Genomic DNA, 19,135 nt, shown 5'->3' with positions numbered 1-19,135 from the left:
TTCCTATTAATCAAGGTGTTAAGTGCCTTCTTCTTTAGGCCAGTTAATAATGTATTATTTACCCCTTCACCTTCTTCTTCAAACTCTCCTAAAAGAAAATGCCACTCCTATAAGGGAGAATCTACTCAACATTTCAGAGAGAAGATGGGGAGAGCATTCATATCACATGGAACATAGTGTGTGATGGGGAGCAGCCCTATTCAACAAGTCTTGGCTTAGAGGCATCTTCTCTTGGCCAGAGCAGGGCCGGTCCTTTTCCCAGCTCTTCCTTCTGTCCTCATTCCCACTACAACAGCTTTTGGGGCCCTCTCTCTCTTTCTAATGCAGAGCAATGAACCCTGTCCACTTTCTATTTCCCCCCTGTGCTTACCCATACTATATTAAAGAAGAAACCTGTGTTTCTTACCACTAAAGAGGAACTCTAATTTTTTCGTAATATATTAAATTAAAAACCAAGGTTTTACTGCTTGTATCAAATAAAAGGGAGACCCTCCAAACACAAAAGGAACCACATGTAGAAACTTAAGTCAATTGGCATCTTATTCCGATTTATTCTAGAGATACGTTGTGCCTTGCTTAGCCGCCCTGCATCTTTGTACAGATCTGTGCCTGGCCAGCCCCTGCGCACTACAAGATTTAGCTGAAGGAAGCAACGACTCTCTAGGAAGCCTGGCCTGACTCAATCCATCCTTAACCACCCTCTAGGCTCCCTCCAGTGTTCTCCAAATTTCATGTAGACTTCAGGACCACAATTATTTATAGCACCTACCAATGTTGAAGCATTTATCAATTTGTCAGTCTGTCCGCCTCAGCTTGACTGTGAACTCCTAGGACAAAGATGTGGTCTAATTTATCTCTGATTCCACATGGTCCCAGAATAGAGATGGAAATAGGGTCTGTTTAAAAAAAAAAAAAAAGTCTTATATTAAATTGAAAAATTAATGCTGTCAACTGCTGTTTAGATAGATGCATACATACAGGCATGCGTAAATACGTGTGTACACATATGGGTAAACACAAAAACGCACATGCAATCAGGACTCTAGCCCGAACTGACAGCAAATCGACTTTGACCGCAAAACCTGCCCAACGTTTTCCACTTTTAACCCAGGGTAAAGAACAGAATTTCTTGACCCAGTCCCAAGAATGGAATTCTCTGGAGAAGGGGGAAATATGAAGGCAAGAAAACAGGAGGTGATTTGTAAAGGAAAATGAAGCACATGGCAAGTTAGACTCCCCAAGGTTCCTAAAATGGTAGTTAATTGAATCCAGTGTTCCAAGACCTTAATTTCAAACAAGGTCTTTGGGAAAAACAGTCGGCTGTTCTCCCTCAGGCAAAATGAAAGCCCTTTTCCTTTACTCTGAGACCTAACAAAGCTCCCAACTTCTTCCTTAATCCTTGTGCACTTGGGGTAAGGCTGCACCCTTGGGGACTTTCAAAAGCAGGCTTTGAGCTTCATTTCCTTCTCCTGCTCCCGCACCCCAGCTTATCGGCAAACCCCTATACATAGTCTTTAATTCAAAGCTCTCTGCATAAATACATCAGACTTCTAGGATGCAAGTCCTTGCCAATCTGACCCAGGCCATATGTGGACCCCAGGTCTTGATTTGCAGCCAAGGTCCAAATTGAATCTCTCCATCTCCTACAGTAATTTTCTTTGTCCTTTATTAATCATTCCTTTGTTCCCTCTTACATTAGAGCAACCTCATTCATTCATTTGAAAGTAAATGTTTATTGAATGTTTACTATGTGTTAAGGCTGAAGAGACACAGAATAATAATAATAATAATTTTTTAATTAGACAAGTAGTTCCTTTGCAGCATGATGGGTTAAGGATCCAGTGTTGTTATTGCTGTGGCTCAGGTCTCTGCCATGGCCTGGGTTCAATCCCTGCCCAGAACTTCCATATGCCATGGGCACAGCTGAAGAAATATTTCTAAATAATAATGTTATTTTGCACTATAACAGAAATTAGATAAAACAAAACAAAATCTGTATCATTATCTCATTTAACACTCATAAAACTCCTATAGGTTCAGGACTATTAGTACTGCCACTCCAGAAATGAGAAAATAAGGAACAGAAAGAATGAATGACTTGATGAATCAGTTTAGGATAATTTCATCTGCAAGTAACAGAAAAATCAACGCAGTGCAGTGTAAACAATGAGAGGAAAATATTATGTAATGACAGGAAAAACAATGTGGCAGCTCCAGAACTGGTGAGTTCAATAACTTCATACCTGGGTTATTTGCAGCCTTTAATGAGCACCTTATTTCTCAGGTAGGGTCCCTTCCTAGCTGCAACAAAGTTACAGCAATTTCAGGGATTCACTCAGACACAGTAACCCAATGATGAGACAAATAGCACATCTTTTCTTAGTGTCTGTGTTAGTTCCTTAGGGCTGCTGTAACTAAGTACCACAGGGGATTTAAAACAACAGAATATATACATTCTCTCTGTTCTAGAAGCCAAAATTGAAAATCAAGGTGTCGGCTATCTCTAAAGTCTCTTTAAAAATGCTATTTCCTTGCCTCTTCCTGACTTCTGGTGGTTGCCAGTAATCCTAGCCATTCTTTGGCTTGTAGACTCACCACTCTAGTCCCTTCCCCTGAGAGATTGTTTTCCCTGTGTGTGTGTTCCTCTGTCCCTTTTCCTCTTCTTACAAGGACATTCATCATGTTGCCTTTAGGGTCCACCCCGCTTAGCACTGTTCTCAGGTGGCTGTCGGTGAGAAAGCTGAAACCCTAACCACTTGAGGTAGGTCCCCAGAACGTCATCTCTTTGGAAAAAGAGTTCAGCAAAGAGACTGAGGGTAATGAGGCAACTGTTTATTTAAAGAGAAGACAAACGTGGAGAGAATATAGGCATAGGCAGGCTGGGGCAGGCGGTAGAGGAGGAAAGGCATAGAGGAAGAGACAGAGAGAGAAAAAGCAAGAGAGGAAGAGAGAGGAAGAGAACAACATGCACTGTGGAGGTTATTTAAATCACTCACTTGGGGGCGGTCCTTCTGGGCTTCCTCTGGCCAATCATCTCGCTTGTCTGGATCTGGCCTGACTCAGGGCCCTGCCCTCAGGGTGGTTTTTAGCACAGGGGTCTCTGGGAAGTTGACAAGAGGTTGCTATGGACTGTGCCCCTGCTTTCTCTGACCCCGAGGAACCGTTCTGCAAGTGTATAGTTCTGGAGGTCTCCTTGACCTCCAGAATGAGAAATAGATGATCTCTATCTTTTATCCAAGCAGAATGCAGCTTTTATCTTGAAGTTATCTGTCCACAGGAAACAGATTAGAGCTGCTCAACCTGGGACCTGTCTATCTGCTGCTTCAGTATGACCTCATCTTAACTTGATCACATCTGCTAAGACCCTGTTTCCAAATAAGGCAACATTCACAAGTATAGGGGTTAGAAGGATGAAATCAAACCCACAGCAGTGTCTAATTTTCAAAGCTAGAAAACCTTTCCTGAAAGCCATTAGTCAGTCCCTTATTTCTCATGGCTCAGAATTGCATCCTGTGCCCAAGTCTAAGCCAATGACTGCCCGAGGGGAGTGGAGCCACTGTGATCAGCATAGACCAATCAACGGCCTGGAGCACGGGAAAGAGACCAATCTCCCCCAGAGCAGTAAGTGGCTAGAAAAGGAGGCTAGGTACCTGAACTTCATTAAGGAAGAAATGCGTGAAAATTATTGAAATTGATGTCTCTAGGAAAAACAACCAACGATGTGGGCTAACCTTGCCTATGGTCTGTCATGAATATTCGATTCCAGGGTCTAAGTTCTATGAGCTTTCAAACCTCCATTTGAATACCTGCTCTAGCACCATTCCTTATATTCTGCAAGACTCTGTGCTGTGGAATTTGTAGGTATCTTCTCCTTTAACCCAAATCACAATCCAGTGAGGTACACACCATTATTATCCCTACTCTTTTAATTGATTTATTTTTTGGCCATGCCCACGGCATGTGGAAGTTCCCAGGCCAGGAACTGAACCCAAGCCACAGCAATGACAACCCCAAATCCTTAAGCACTAAGCCACCAGAGAACTCCCTATTATTCCTGTTTTAGAGATGATAAACTGAGTCATCAAGCCTAAGGATACACAGCCCTTGACAGTAGATATTTATGAAATGTAGCATTCTGTGTGAAACTCAAAGTCAAAAATCCAACTCATTTTTGTAAACCCATCACCCAGTACCATGGCTGATACAGAAAAAAAGGGGAATGTTTGCTACATGAAAATCTGGCTCTTCTTCCTGCCCCCAGAAAATCCTTGCTCAATTTTTAAGAGGACATTTGAGTTTTCATTTCTGCAAAGCCTTTATTTCTCTTTCATCAGGTCCACCAACATGACTAAGAAACTTGTATTTGTTCACCTAAATGGAACTCTATCCTTTTGTAGTGGAAATTAACCTTTAGGATGAGGTCCTTTGCACCTCTTGGCTTGTTTGAGCAAAAAAAAAAAAAAAAAAAAAAAAGGCTCTTGACTCAGAATGGGCAGCCATTTGTTATTCTTGGGGAACTTGGAGAAGGGATGACTGCTGTGTAATTCATCCCCCTAATTCCTTACACTGAGTGTGTAACCGGAAAGCCATGTGTCCTCTGATCAGGGAAGAGGCAGGAGAGCATGGAGAGGACAGAATTTGGAAGGAAAGATTCAGACGCTTCTTTTGTCAAGAAAGTTAGGAGAATGTTCAATCGTCTTAGACAGACTGGATCCTTTCTTAGTTCAGCAGCTACATTGGCTGGCTCATGAACTTGGGCAAGTCACTTCCTTCTTCAGGGACGTTTCCTCATTCTATGAAATAAGAGGGTTAAACTAGGTTATGTTCAAACTCTCTTTAGCCAGAATGTTCAAATCCTGGAAATTATGTCTCCCTAGGTTTACTGTGAGCATTTCATCTCTGCTTCTCCTTCTGCCTTTCTTCCCGGGTCCATTTGTTGATTCATGCATCTGGGTGGTGACAGTGATGAGAAGGATAATAAGCTAAAATTATACTTCCACTGAGCAGTTTGGTTTAAAATTGCTTTCGTGTTCACTATCCTGATTCTTTCTTATGACAACCCTGTGAAAGTACTAATTTTCCCATTTTTAAAAATCAAGACATTTGAAAATAATGGAGTTTGCCAAAAGGTACTCAGCTAATAAGTGACAAATCCAAACCTGCAGTGATGGGTCTGGCTGCCAGTTAGTACCCTGGAATATAACTCCTCAGCACACAGCATCTCACAGCATGCTAGATGCCCCTGCTTCACCAAGGCTGGGACAACACTGACTCAACATTTACCCTGTGGAGATGAAAGAGTGTAGACAAAATCATTGACCTGGATCACAAATACCTTCGTTATGTTAGAATTGAGCTGAAACTCACCCACAAGGAATCCAGTATAAGGAAAAACTATCTAAAAACAAACTCTGAAAAACAATGAGTTGCTTTGAGAGATAGTGACTGCCCATCACAGACAATATTGAAGCATAAGATAAATGAACTCCTGATGGGACCATAGTAGCCAGACTTTGAATAAGAAATTACATTCAGTATCATCTGTGAGATATTCTTTGCACTGAGATGATCTGGAGATTTGGTCTGAGCTTGTCTGGAGGTTTTTTGTTTTTTTTTTTTTCCTGATTAAATAAATAAATAAACCTATATACCGACAATGGACAATTTGAATTTGAAACCAAAAACAGAACACTATATACATAAACATCAAAATTCTATTGAATCCTTAAGTACACATCTAACAAAGTATGTGTGAGATTTATGTAAAGAAAACTACAAAACTCTGATGAAAGAACTCAAAGATCTAAATAGATAGTTATTCCATGTTCATGGATAGAAAGACTCAATATTGTCAATATGTCAGTTCTTCCCAACTTGATCTATAGATTCAACATCGTCCAATCAAAACCCCAGCATGTTATCTTACAAGCATTGACAAACTGATTCTAAACTAAAGGTGGAAAGGCAAAAGACCCAAAACAGCCATCTTTGTCCTTCTTCAATGAGAATTTTTGAGCAGTGAAACTATTCTATATGACACTGTAATATTGGATCTATGACAATATATATTTTTCAAAACCCACAAAATGTACTACACCAAGAGTAAACCCTAACATAAATTTGAACTTTAGCTAATAACAAGTTGTCAATATTGGTTCCTTCATTTTGACAAATGTACCACACTAAGGCAAGATGTTAATCACAGGGGAAACTGCATAGAGGCAGGAAAGGGAGAAGATATTTAATGTGCTCTGGGATGTTCTAGTTGAAACTGCATACACACATCTTGACAGTTAGAAGCATGCCTCTGACATTTGAAAGCTGTCAGTAAATTGTCTGCTTCTTTGGAAGTGTTGGCTCAAATTCCTCCATGAGAGAAGACAACACCTTTGATAAGGCAAAAACACAGGGCATTTTAATTAGACAAAGGTAAAGTTAGATCCTCTTCTGTAATGGAGAGACTCAAAACGAGAAAAGTTCTATCTGTGAGACATGTTTCCAGGTCAAGGGTTTAGAGGGAGACTTGGTGCTTCTCCCTCAAGGCCCCCAGAGGGTTGAGGGCTGGACCTGGGTTGGGAGAAACCCACCTGTTCAGGGTGCTCCCTCCCAGGACTCAGGAGGGCACTTTGCTTGGTGTAAGGCCCCTCTGTGGAAGAACTGGGCTAAGGCCCTACCTCATAATAGTCACCTGCACTGTAATTCCCATCTCCTTTCACAAGCTTTCAACTAATGTTTTAGAAACTGCACTCTGGAGAATGAAAAGACAGACCTAGCTTGTGTTTACCGAAAAACAATACTGAGGGAATCACAGCTCCAAGGAAAGGCAGACTTGAGTAAGCCAGAAGCAGCCAGAAAATACTCAAAACCCCAGAAAGGCAGGGAAGTTTGTATTTGATTAAATGGCACAGGCAATAAGGGCTATGCAGGTTCTGGAAAGGGTGAGAATGCTGTGTGATGGAGAGTCAGGGAAGATATCCTGTCTGCACTCTGAAATATGTGAGATTGGGGCCCAGGAGGCCAAGAGAGCTTTCCTGGAAGATTCCTGTGTGAGCAAATGTGTCACAGTGCCCACTTCATAAAAAGTAACTTCCATCTGAAAATGTCACTTGATACATTTTTTCAGGCCAATTTGATAGCAAATTGAAAATTTTAGAACCAGTTTGTCAGCCAGAAGGTGACAACCCCCCCAACATAAACACACACACACGCACACGCACAAACGCAGACACACCCACAATAGTCACTGAAGGAGTCACAGAGTATATCCGCCTCACTCTAAAGCTATTTTTCCTTCACAGGCTTGAATGCAAAATTGTGTTTTCATACTTCTTTCAATCTAAGTCCTGTGGATCTGCTTAATGAGATTCAGATTTTCATTTTTTCCATCTCAGAACTGAAGGAAGAGGAGTCTCCAGGGGTTGGCCCTGCTTGAATTCTCAGCAGACTTGACAATGGAAAAGTTCAAACATTATGGCCTCAAGTCATTTTCTAAAACAAACAAAACCAAAGCAGGCCTCATAGGCTCTTTCATGACTTACATGACTAAAAATCCTCTCCCTCTCATTTTCCCTAATTTATTTTTTTTTCTCCCTCCTCCACATATTCTTCAAAAACATGTGAGTCATGCGTACACTGGGAACTCGACTGACAATTCCCCACATATCAGTGTGAAATGTCAGTAAGCAAATTAAGCAAAAGTTCTGGCTGAGAAGATAACTCGAGGTGAAGAGCCACAGGAGCTGTTTTTTCAGATCTGGTTTCCCTGGGGGGAGAGAGGACAGGCGAGAGGCTGAGACCAGAGAGTTGAGGCAATTGTCAAGGACAAAGCTCAGGGCTAAAATGGCCAGAAGACAATCTGAAAAGAAGCAGGAATTTGGGGCAAAGCCAAAGCCATCCCATGAGGCATGCGGGGATGGTGGTGGTGGAGGGAGGAGAGAGGATGAAATGAGGCAGGCAGCTATCCCAGGAGAGGTCCAGCTCAGATGCTGCTCTCTGCAGTCTCTGCAATGTAGTAACCAAGCACCAGGCACCCACAACCTCTTCCGCAAGTACCCCCATCACTGCCTCGGCTTAACTGAGAACAGGCTTGCCCTTGGTAACACTGATGTCCTTGCAGTCATCGCAGATGGAATCTGCCCATTCGCAACATGTCCTTCCACATCCCTCCTAGTCATAGTCAGCATCTGCCCCCCAGTGCTACCCCCGGCTGCATATGCTCCTATGCCGGTCTCCCTCCGCTTGAAGTTCTTGTACTCCAGGTACCCCAGCCTCTGCCCCCACCATGCAGTCCCTAAACACTGCTTGGACATTATTCATTCTGCCAGGGGTCTAAATAATGGTCTGATGGTGACGGTAGTATCCATCCCACAGATTCCCCTTCATTCCGCATTATCCCGGGTGACTTCCACACTCTCAGGTCCATGGCTCCCTCATCTCAAAGTCTTTCTTCCCCTCTCCATCCAGCACTCTCTTCCATTCATCATTCCACAAATAGTAACCAGCATCTACCACTCACTGTTCACTGGACATGGTGCTAAGGATACCAAAGTAAACGCAGTCCCTGCCTCCAAGGAGCCCATAGGGAAAGAATCACATAGGAGAAGTATACACAGGAACTCAATCTAGTAGGAAGGATGCAGCAACAGAGCCCCTCTCTGCAGAAAGGCAGGACCTACAGTGTTGAGATGATGGGAAACCCAGCTAGGCTATAGCAGAAACCCATCAGTGGACCTCATTGGTGGACCCCATCAGTGAAGCCCATCATAGGGGTCCAACCCCAGTAGAATATTGAGGACAATTAGCATTAGCTACAGAGGGCCTCACAAACTCTGCTGAAGTTCAGTTTAAGTTTTCTGATGAGGAAAAATACTGATTATCAAGCAGAAATCAAGGCAGAATCCTAATCTTAAGCACAGGATCTTATTCATCTATATAAGCTGGTATCTAATACTATGCTAGCTCATGTCAGGTGCTTAGTAAATGTTTTTCAGACAGAACTCATCTCTGATGAACATAATCAGCATGATAAAGCTCAAGAGAAAAGCTACAGAACAATCTACAGAGCACCATGCAGGCAGGCTGGATACTGAGAAAGACCAATTCTAGATTCCACTTACCTGTTTGGATGGGGCTCCTAAAATACTCCAGAACTTGGTTTTCAGCTTGGCTAAAACTATGAGTGGGAAGTGATCAGCATTAGGAGCTTAATGGACTCAAGACCACCAGGGCTAACTTGGGTCACTCTAGCTCAGAAGCCGTGTATGGCACCATAAAGAACTTGAAACAGAAGCAAACTCATCTTCTGACTGAAGCCTTTTCTACATCTTTGGTGATGGGAACCAATCAGCTTACTGGAATATGGACTACCAGACTCTAGAGCAGGAACCCCCAACCCAGGTCCCCAGCAGAGTCTCCCCCAACCCACAGAAGTCTTCCAAGGTGACCAGGGGATTCACAGAGTGTTTCTATTATCCTTAAAATCCTAACAGAATTTAAGGCTGTACAGATTAACCCAAGTATCCTTGTTTTTCAGGGAAATTAGAACCAATTCAGCATGCTAACACTAGTCATGTAGATCAGAAACTGTGATTAGAGCTCATATGTGCATTTGATTAAATTTGAATGGGGAAATGAAATAAATATTTATCATTAAGGGCAGTTTACTTGACAAAAATCTTTCAAAACAAGTTACATTTTGCAGGGACTTAAGAAAAGAGGCCTCTTTGGTATAGAAAGGTTGGAAATCATTTGACAAGAAGCAAGAAGCTTTTATATTTCACCAGCTCATTACATGGGGCCAGAAGCATCTCATTCGCTGCCTTAGAAGATGCTGAAAAATGTGTTAATCCTGGGCTCCTTTTCAGAGAACTGCCTGGACTTAGACAGAAGGAAGCTGATTTACAAGTCAAGCATATAACCTGCCTTTTCATACAAAGAATATCTGAGAGCAATCAGAGAGCTAAGGAGGGTGTTTTCATTGAAGTATTCAGCTATATTCCTTGCCCATAGTTCTACACATGCTTTCATAAGAGAACACCAGCTTGAGATATTAACGAACCTGGATTTGAAACCCAGCTCTCCTATGTATTATGCACATGACTTAGACAAATGCATCATGGAAGACATGTAGCTGCAAATATCAAAAATGCCAATAAATAGTGCTTTAAAAACTGGGGGTGTTTTTTTCATATACAAAGAAGTCAGATATAATAATCTCAGAATTGACAAATTCCTTAAGGAAATCATCCAGAAACAGGGTTCCCATTCGGTTTCTGCTCTGATCTGAGTGTGCATGTAAGTGTTCACTTTCTTTGTAGCAAAATCACTGCTACCAGTCCAGCCATTGCATCCATATCCCAGGTAGGAAGAAAAAGAAAGAGAGAAGGGCAGAAATTATGCACTAACTAAATCTATTATTATCAGGAGATTTTAGCTTATTTGGAAGCCTCAGTATATTTCTGCTTATGTATCTTCACTAGCATATTGTAGGAAGACTATGGATAATAATCAATTGACAAAGAGTTGACATTAAAGAAAGTATATAAATCAAGTATATAAATATAAAGATTTTCTTCTTTTAAAGTAAAGATTCATATCAAAAGTAACAAATTCTACTGAAACCCATCAAATGTGTTAAAGTGAGTTAAGATGTTTTAGTTGTAAACATAGTTAACAATACATTAACATGAGTTAATAACGAGGAAGAAAGGAAGGAAAGGGAGGGTGAAGAAGGGATGAAGGGGAAAAGGGAAGTGGAAAATCTCATGATCACTTGTTTTGAAGACTCGTTAAGTAGAATTAAAAGTAATCAAGCCTCGATGTTCCCCTCGTGGCGCAGTGATTAACGAATCCGACTAATTTGTTATGAGGTTGCAGGTTCGACCCCTGGCCCTCAGTGGGTTAAGGATCCGGCGTTGCCATGAGCTGTGGTGTGGCTCGCAGACGCGGCTTAGATCCAGTGTTGCTGTGGCTCTGGTGTAGGCTGGTGGCTACAGCTCCAATTAGACCCCTAGCCTGGGAACCTCCATATGCCATGCGAGCGGCTCAAGAAAAGGCAAAAAGACAAAAAAAAAAAAAAAAAAAAAGTAATCAAGCCTTTTCTGTACGAAGCATATCTGAGAGTATTTGAAGTCTTAATGAGGGATTTCTCTTTAGAGCAGTTTTCCAGCTTAAAAAGAAAACTAAAGAACAGTAAAATTAGAAACTCACATCTTGTGAACTGTAAAGAAATAATAGATTTAAATGGCTGCTAACTACCTAAATAATGGAATAAATGGATGCTAACTTCACAAAAAGAGTCCATTAGACGAGATGGAAAAATACACCATCATCTAAAGATAGAGATATTCTTTCCAAAAACTTCAACCTGAATCTATCAAGCTTCAAGATCTAACTCCCAATTTACAGGAAATAGAAGGGCAGAGGAACATGGGAAATGATGCTACAGGGATTCAATCCGCAAAACCCAGAACACAAAAAATGTTACAGACCAAACAGGTAGTTTTTCAACAAATAAATTACAGGGGAATATAAAAAACTACAGGATAATAAAGAGATTTTAAAGGACTCAAGGTATATTCAAAAATGGAAATGTATGAAACTGATTTGACTACTGGTAGAAAAACTATTTAAAAAAAGAATATAAAATAATGGGGAAAATGTGAACACTGACTCAAATATTTCATTATCATATGTAATTATTTTTAATTAATTAGAGTAAAAATAGTATTGTCACTACATTTCCTTAAAGAGTACTTACATATTGAATACATGTTAAAATCTGTATATGTTAAATTATATAATATCTGGGATTTGCTCCAAAATAATTCATCAGTAAGGGGGAAGTAGATGGAGGCACAGACAAAATAATATTGGCCATGAATTGATAATTGCTGAAATTGCATCATGGGTACATGGAAGTAATTTATTATACTATGCTCTCTACTCTTTTATGTGTTTGAAATTTTCCTTAATTTTTTGGTCTCTCCTTTTTTTTTTTTTTTTTTTTTTTAGGGCTGTACCTGCAGCATATGAAGTTTCGCCAGACTAGGGGCTGAATTGGAGCTGTAGCTGCCAGCCTATGCTAGAGCCACAGCAACATGGAATCTGAGCCGCGTCTGCGACCTACACCACAGCTCATGGCAACAATGGATCCTTAACCCACTGAGCAAGGCTGGGGATCAAACCTGAGTCCTCGTGGATGCCAGTCAGAATTGTTTCTGCTAAGCCACAATGGGAATTCCATCCATAATTTTTTAAAATATTAATCAACCTCAGAATGAATAGCATTAGATAAAAGTACCATTGGACTTTACCTAAAGTGAAGAAGAAGCTATTCTAAGTAAACCTCTTCCTTGATGGAACTGGCTAGGATTTCTTCCCATTACCCTTGTGGGGAGAGCCTGAAGTTGACAGCAGAATCAGAGATTCTTCATGAAGAAAGTAAGAGTATAACAATAGATGATTCCTATGCAAGAAATTTCTTGTACCATTTCTTTAAATGATCTTTTTATGTAATTATATTTTTTATAATTTTTGAAGAATAGTTCATTTACAATGTCATGTTAGTTTCAGGTGTTCAACACAGTAATTGAATTATATATTATTATATATATTGGAAAAATAATATATTTAATATAAAATATATAATGTATATAATATAATATTATATATATTACTTTTCAAATTCTTTTCCCGTATAGGTTATTACAAAATTTTGAGTATAGTTCTCTGTGCTCTACGCAGGTCTTGCTGCTTACCTATTTTACACAGTAGCGTGTATGTGTTCACCCCAACCTCCTAACTATCCCTCCTCTTCCTTTCCCCTTTGGTAGCCGTAAGTTTGTTTTCTATGTCTGTGGATCTATCTCTGTTTTGTAAATAAGTTCTTTTGTACCTCTGTTTTAGATTTCACATATAAGCCATATCATATTTCTGTGTTATTCTATTATTTGTATTTCTTTTTTTTTTTTTTTTTTTTTTTTTTTTGTCTTTTTGCCTTTTCTAGGGCCGCTCCCACGTCATGTGGAGATTCCCAGGCTAGGGGTCTAATCGGAGCCAGAGCCACCAGCCTACGCCAGAGCCACAGCCACACTGGATCCGAGCCGCGTCTGCAACCTACACCACAGCTCACGGCAACACCAGATCCTCGACCCACTGAGCAAGGCCAGGGATCAAACCCGCAACCTCATGGTTCCTAGTCGGATTCCTTAACCACTGATGGGAACTCCTGTTATTTGTATTTCTGTGTTACTTCACTTAGTATGATAATCTCTAGGTTCATCCATGTCACTGTAAATGGCATTATTTCATTCTTTTTATGGCTGAGAAATAGTCCATAAATATATATGTGTGTCTTTTTTAATTTTATTGAAATATAGTTGAATTACAATGCTGTGTTAATTTCTGCTGTACAGCAGAATGTCTCAGTTATACATATATGTCCTTCTTCATAGTCTTTTCCATTATGGTTTGTGACAAGATATTGAATATAATTCCCTCTGCTATTCAGTAGGACCTTGCTGTTTACCCACCCAACATTTACTAGCTTGCATCCGCTAATCTTAAACTCTCAGTCCTTCACTCCCCCACACTCCCTCCTCCTTGGCAACCACAAGTCAGTTCTCTATGAGTCTGTTTCTGTTTTGTAGGTAGGTTCATTTGTGTCACATTTTAGGTTCTACATATATATTATATCCTGTGGTATTTGTCTTACTCTTTCTTACTTCACTTAGTATGATAAACTCTAGGTCCATCCATGTTTCTGCAAAAAAGCATTATTTCATTCTTTTTTGTGACTAGTAGTCCATTATCTACAATATAATATTCCATTATATATGTATATACACACACACATATATATACAGTATTTATATAAACCATGTCTTCTTTATTTATTCATCATCAATGGATATTTAGGTTGCTTCCATGTCTTGGCTACTGTAAATAGTACTGTAGTGAACATTGGGGTGCATGTATCTTTTCAAATTAGTTTTTTCCAGATATAGGCCCAGGAGTGGGATTGCAGCTTCATATGGTAATTTTATTTTTAGCTGTTTAAGGAACCTCCATACTGTTCCACATATAATCTTAAGTTCTGAGTTTCAAGATCTCTTCAGATTGTATTATAAATACCTACACTGGGAGTTCCCGTCATGGCACAGTGGTTAACGAATCCGACTAGGAACCATGAGGTTGTGGGTTCAATCCCTGGCCTTGCTCAGTGGGTTAAGGATCCGGCATTGCCGTGAGCTGCGGTGTAGGTTGCAGATGCTGTTCAGATCCCGCATTGCTGTGTCTCTGGCGTAGGCTGGTGGCTACAGCTCTGATTAGACCCCTAGCCTGGGAACCTCCACATGCCACAAGAGCGGTCCAAGAAATGGCAAAAAGACAAAAAAAAAAAAAAAAAAAAAAATACCTACACCATATGATCTCACTTTACGCAATAATCGATATATACTTGCCCCAAATAATCGAAAGCCCATAAATAGTCCCTTCATAGAGTATTTGATTTAGCGAAGTTTCTTTTTTTCTCTCCCCAGTTACGTTCCAAATTACACATTCACATATATTTTCACACAATTTTGAGGTTTTAAAGAAAATGAAATATGACCATAGAGAAGTAAGAAAATTTTCATGATATTCCAAATGAAAGGTGTTGGTTCACTTCGTTGGCTATTACCTGAATGCCTGTTCTCCTCTGGACATTGTTCTGGGTTCTAAGAGAGGTGCTGAGGAAAACAAAAGGTACAGCCTTTGCCTGGGGGAGCTCACAGCATGGGGAACCTGGGGAAACCAAGCACACACCAAAGACAACCATGAGTACCTGTAGATGATGACCCAAGCTTGTAGCAGCATTATCCTCAGCTGCTGAGGTGGAAGCATTCCCAATGTCTAACAGAGACATGTATAAACAAAATGTGATAAACCCATGCAATGGAATATTATTCAACCTTAAAAAGGAAGGAGAGGGACATTCTGGCATATGATACAACATGGATGAAACTTGAGGATATTACGCTAAATGAAATGGCCAGTCACTAAAGGACAACTACTGGGTGAGTCTGCTTGGGGACTTATTGCCTAATACCTACAGAGCTTCAGTTCTGCAAGATGCAAAGATTTTTTGGATATATGCTGGTGGTGATGGTAGCACAATAATATGAATGTACCCAATACCACTGACACATACATTTACAAACAGTTAAGATGTAAATTTTATGTTACATGTGTTTTGCCACAAATAGAATTTTTTTAAAAATTACAATCTAAAGTAAAGGCCACAAAGGAGAGCTACACCACTGTTTAAGTGACATGAATAGCTGCCTTCCAGTATCTGTCCCCCATTCTCTCCTTCCTAATATAACCCATATTTGTTTAGGGGTTAATTTCACCCCCTCATAGCCATGTGACTCAGGAGATACTAACATCTTTTCTGACTTTACCAGTGGATCTTGATTATTCCAAGCCAATCACATCATGATACCACTCTGTCCACCATCATTGGTTTAAGGAGTGGAACATGAAATTTGTTGGTCCAATCACATTGAAGTAAAGCATGTATGTTCCATAATTGGAGAAGATGGAAACAAGGAAGCAATGGCTGGCTCCATTGTGGCTGACAGCCTTTTTGTGAACATGAGGGGAACATGTTTTAGGCTGAAGGTAATTCAGGGAACAAATCATGGAAAAACTCAAAGAATTTGGTCACGGAGTAGTCATTGACATTGCTGAGCCACCAAAACAACCAACTCTGTACACTTTCCTACCTCTGGACTTACTGTTATATGAGACAATGCATGTGCTTATTATATAAGGCATTTTAAGTTGTCTTTCTGATAGTTCAGACCAAGTCACCCTATCTGAAGTAATAATAATACCAGAGAAGCAATGAACAGACATAATCATGTGAGCTGTAGAATTCAGGACACGTAGCATTCAGGTTGAGACAGGAGCATATGCAAGGCCTTGTGGCAAAGGAAATGGAGTTCCTATCCAGAAGGGAAAGAAATCTAATCAGGCATAAGCTCGAGCTTGGTGGGGTTTGGTGGGGCAGGGGGTAGGAAGCCGTGGAGTAAACTATGTCACAAGATGAGGTTGAGAGATGGGGGGGAGCCAGATCCTATATGCAGGTCCTACAAGACTTAGGTCTTGCCACACATGTGGCCCTAAAAAACAAACAAAAATAAAAAGACTTAGGTCTTAGTCCTACATCAGAAGCCACTGTTTTATAACATCACGAGGAGGTGATCAGGTTTGATTTCCAACAGACACTACGAGGTGGAGAGCTGATTGGAGGAAAGTCAAAATGGAGGCAGAGAAATGAGTATTTTAAGTACAAGATGATGGTAACTTCGACTAGGGCAGTGGCTGTGGAGATAGAGAGTAGATTTTCGAGGTTTTGACAGGCAGTATCAATGGAACTTGGGGCTGGGTCATGGAAGAAGAGGGAGGTGTCCGGGATGATTTCTAAGTGTCCGGATGTGACAGGATGTCTGATGAGCTTTTATAGTAAAGTTCACTGAAAGAAAAACCAGACTTGGGGAGAAAGATATTAAACCATAAGCAAAGATAGAATTAATACGTAACTTCAGATTGATTTAGATAGCACTCAATTATAACCAACAGAAATAGCAAGAGTTACCATTTACTAAACCTTTATTACATGACGGAATCTATGCAATGCACTCTCGTTTACATGCATCCCTGCAACAGACTCCATTTGTCCAAGAGCACCACAGAAACATCTCATCATTCTCTTCTACTGTGTCACCTCACCCCCGCTCCCATCAAGCAGTGGTGTCTCCGTCCCCACCTTGAATCTGGGCAGGTTTACAACTGCTTCAACCAAAAGAATATGTCAGAAGTGACGCATTTGCTTTCTGAAATTAAGACATAAAAAAGCCACACAGCTCTGCTTAGATCCTTTGGGACACTCATTCTGGGAGAAGTCTGACCCTGTGAATGATCCAGGTCTTCTGAGACCACCATCCTGGGAAGGCAGTCTACCAGCACTCTAGGTGTCAGAGCTCCAGCCAAAGTCACTGACAACTTCTCAGCCACATGAGTGGGCCACCTTGAAAATGCATCCTCTAACCCCAGTCTGGTCCCTGCAGCTGCAGCCGTGAGAAACAGAAACAAGCCATCCTCACAGAGCCCTGCCCCAAAGAAAAAATAACTGATGGAGCAAAATAACTGATTGTGCTTGATCTTTTATTTTACAGCACTAAAGTGGGGGGGTGACTTGACACTCCCCCTCCACTGTATAGGTGAACTGATAAAGACTGACAGGGACTGATATAATTTGCCCAGGATCACCGAGCTTGTGGGCACAGGAGTCAAAATGCAAGCAAAATCTCTCTGGCCCAGAATCTGTTCTGCTCCTTCAGTGTCCTTGCTTCTGCCTTTTTGGCCCCATCCCCAAAAGAAGTGGCAATTTCTGTTCAAAATCACGTGCCTTACCCCAAAACATGCCTTCAAATCCTAAATTAAACACATACATTTTGAAAGTAATCTATTCCACATAGCAACAGCAAGCTCCCCAGTAAAATGTGGACAATGCGAAGTGCTGGGAAAGTTTTGTGTGTGTGTCTCCCAACGCTCTTCCCAGGCGGTCAGGAATTGATATGAAATTAAAACAGACAACTTCCATTTTCCTTCAAGAGAGATTTATGACCACTGTCTACAGAATTTCAAGCTGTGAAGTGAACTGTAAAACAAAATGTTTTAAAACAATATGTTTAAAGCACAGCAGTGTTATGTACAATTAATGTAAAAATGATCAGAAATGATAGTTGCTGAGTAGAAATAAAAAGAAATATGAGCTATAAAGGGGAACAGCATTTCATGAAGCCTAATTTATCAGCAAGGAGCACACATCCGAGGAATAATGAGGCCTGTGAATGATTTCGGTGTGACCCTCTGCTCAGACATCTTAAAGTAGAACTTGGACCCCTTTGCCACTGCCTCAGCCCAGGTCCTTACAATTCTTCCCCCGCAGCCTCTCTTAGCTGCTTATTCTAGCTCCCGCTCCTCAGCCTCACCATCAATATTGTGCCGACCTCCCACCCCCATCCCTTCTTCTTTTTTCCAGGGCCCCTCGATCTTCCAGGAATGACCACCATCGACACCTGGTCAAGATAAGTCTTGCTAATGCTCCAAGTTTCCACTCCCCTGCCACCTCCTCAGAACTACCGCCCCGAGGGTTGTTTTCCATTCAGAGACGGGGTACTTTTCCGCTGAGTTCTACAGAACAGCAGACCTCACTCTGTAGCCACTCTCTTGGCGGCTCGTCAGCCCACACTTAGAAAGCTCCCACTCTGGAAGCATGCAGTCCTAGGCGCTGGAGAAATGAGAGAAAACAAGACAAGTGATATTCCTGCTTCAGGAGACGACACACCGTCTTTCTCCTGTGTGTTTACCTCCTGCCCAGTTGCTGGCACCTGAACTCTCCCAAAAGACCCTCTTTCCAGTCACCTGCCCCCAACTCAATAACCAGGTGACAACCAGCATCCTCACCCAGTTCACTGACTCCCACCCGCTAAGTCTCGACCATCTCCAGGAAGAATCTGAAAAATCCTATCACTGTGCTAAATAGGGCAATTTTAAACCACTTGGATCTAGCTCTCTGTTCTAAAGTGGGCTTAGGAGCCTTATCTTTTATAGCCCAAAAACTCACTAAATAATAAAAACTTTGAATTTTTCCACTGTCTCCTAGACTCCCAGAATGTAGAAATGACTGCAGCCTAATTTTATACAGAAATTCTTCCTTCACAATACAAAGACCAAGTTCTTAATACATATCAGTTTCTTATTTACAGATTGGGATACTAAGGCTAGAGAGGTTGGTTGATTTGCCGAAGAGCCATCCAGTCGAACAAGCATGAATTATCAACCAACTAGAGCAGAGTTCCTGCCGTGGCTCAGCGGGTTAAGAACCTGACTAGCATCCACAAAGATGCGGGTTTGATCCCTGGCCTCACTCAGTGGGTTAAGGATCCCCTGTTGCTGTGAGTTGTGGTGTAGGTCTCAGAAGTGGCTCAGATCTGGTGTTGCTGTGGCTGTGGCATAGGCCAACATATGTGGCTCCGATTTGACCCCTAGCCTGGGAATTTCCAAATGCCACAGGCACAGCCCT

General features: G+C 41.2%; 1 protein-coding gene across 14 annotated transcripts in view; it reads right to left on the bottom strand.

The window, feature by feature from the left end:
• LOC110262057 (uncharacterized) overlaps positions 1–19,135 on the bottom strand; it is a 333,859-nt gene that overhangs the window by 99,769 nt on the left and 214,955 nt on the right. For 7 of the 14 annotated variants that reach the window (XR_014813633.1, XR_014813627.1, XR_014813630.1 and 4 more), the window contains 2 exons: positions 14,681–14,784; positions 770–896 (listed from right to left, as the gene is read on the bottom strand). Coding sequence is in view for 1 of the 14 variants with exons in the window: in XM_084973854.1 (XP_084829980.1) it covers positions 5,248–5,284; positions 14,681–14,784 (141 nt within the window). In the remaining 13 variants the exon portion in view is untranslated. Of the gene's footprint in view, positions 1–769; positions 897–5,159; positions 5,285–14,680; positions 14,785–19,135 lie in introns of all 14 variants that reach the window. The other 7 variants (XR_014813631.1, XR_014813636.1, XR_014813629.1 and 4 more) reach the window with 2 other exon arrangements.

This window comes from Sus scrofa, chromosome 8 (genome assembly GCF_054392235.1).
Source record: "Sus scrofa isolate SSC_HxYL_T2T_F1_AM1 chromosome 8, Sscrofa_HxYL_maternal_Yorkshire_Landrace_v2.0, whole genome shotgun sequence".
Lineage (NCBI taxonomy): Eukaryota > Metazoa > Chordata > Mammalia > Artiodactyla > Suidae > Sus > Sus scrofa.
This window is presented reverse-complemented; position numbering and strand designations above follow the sequence as displayed.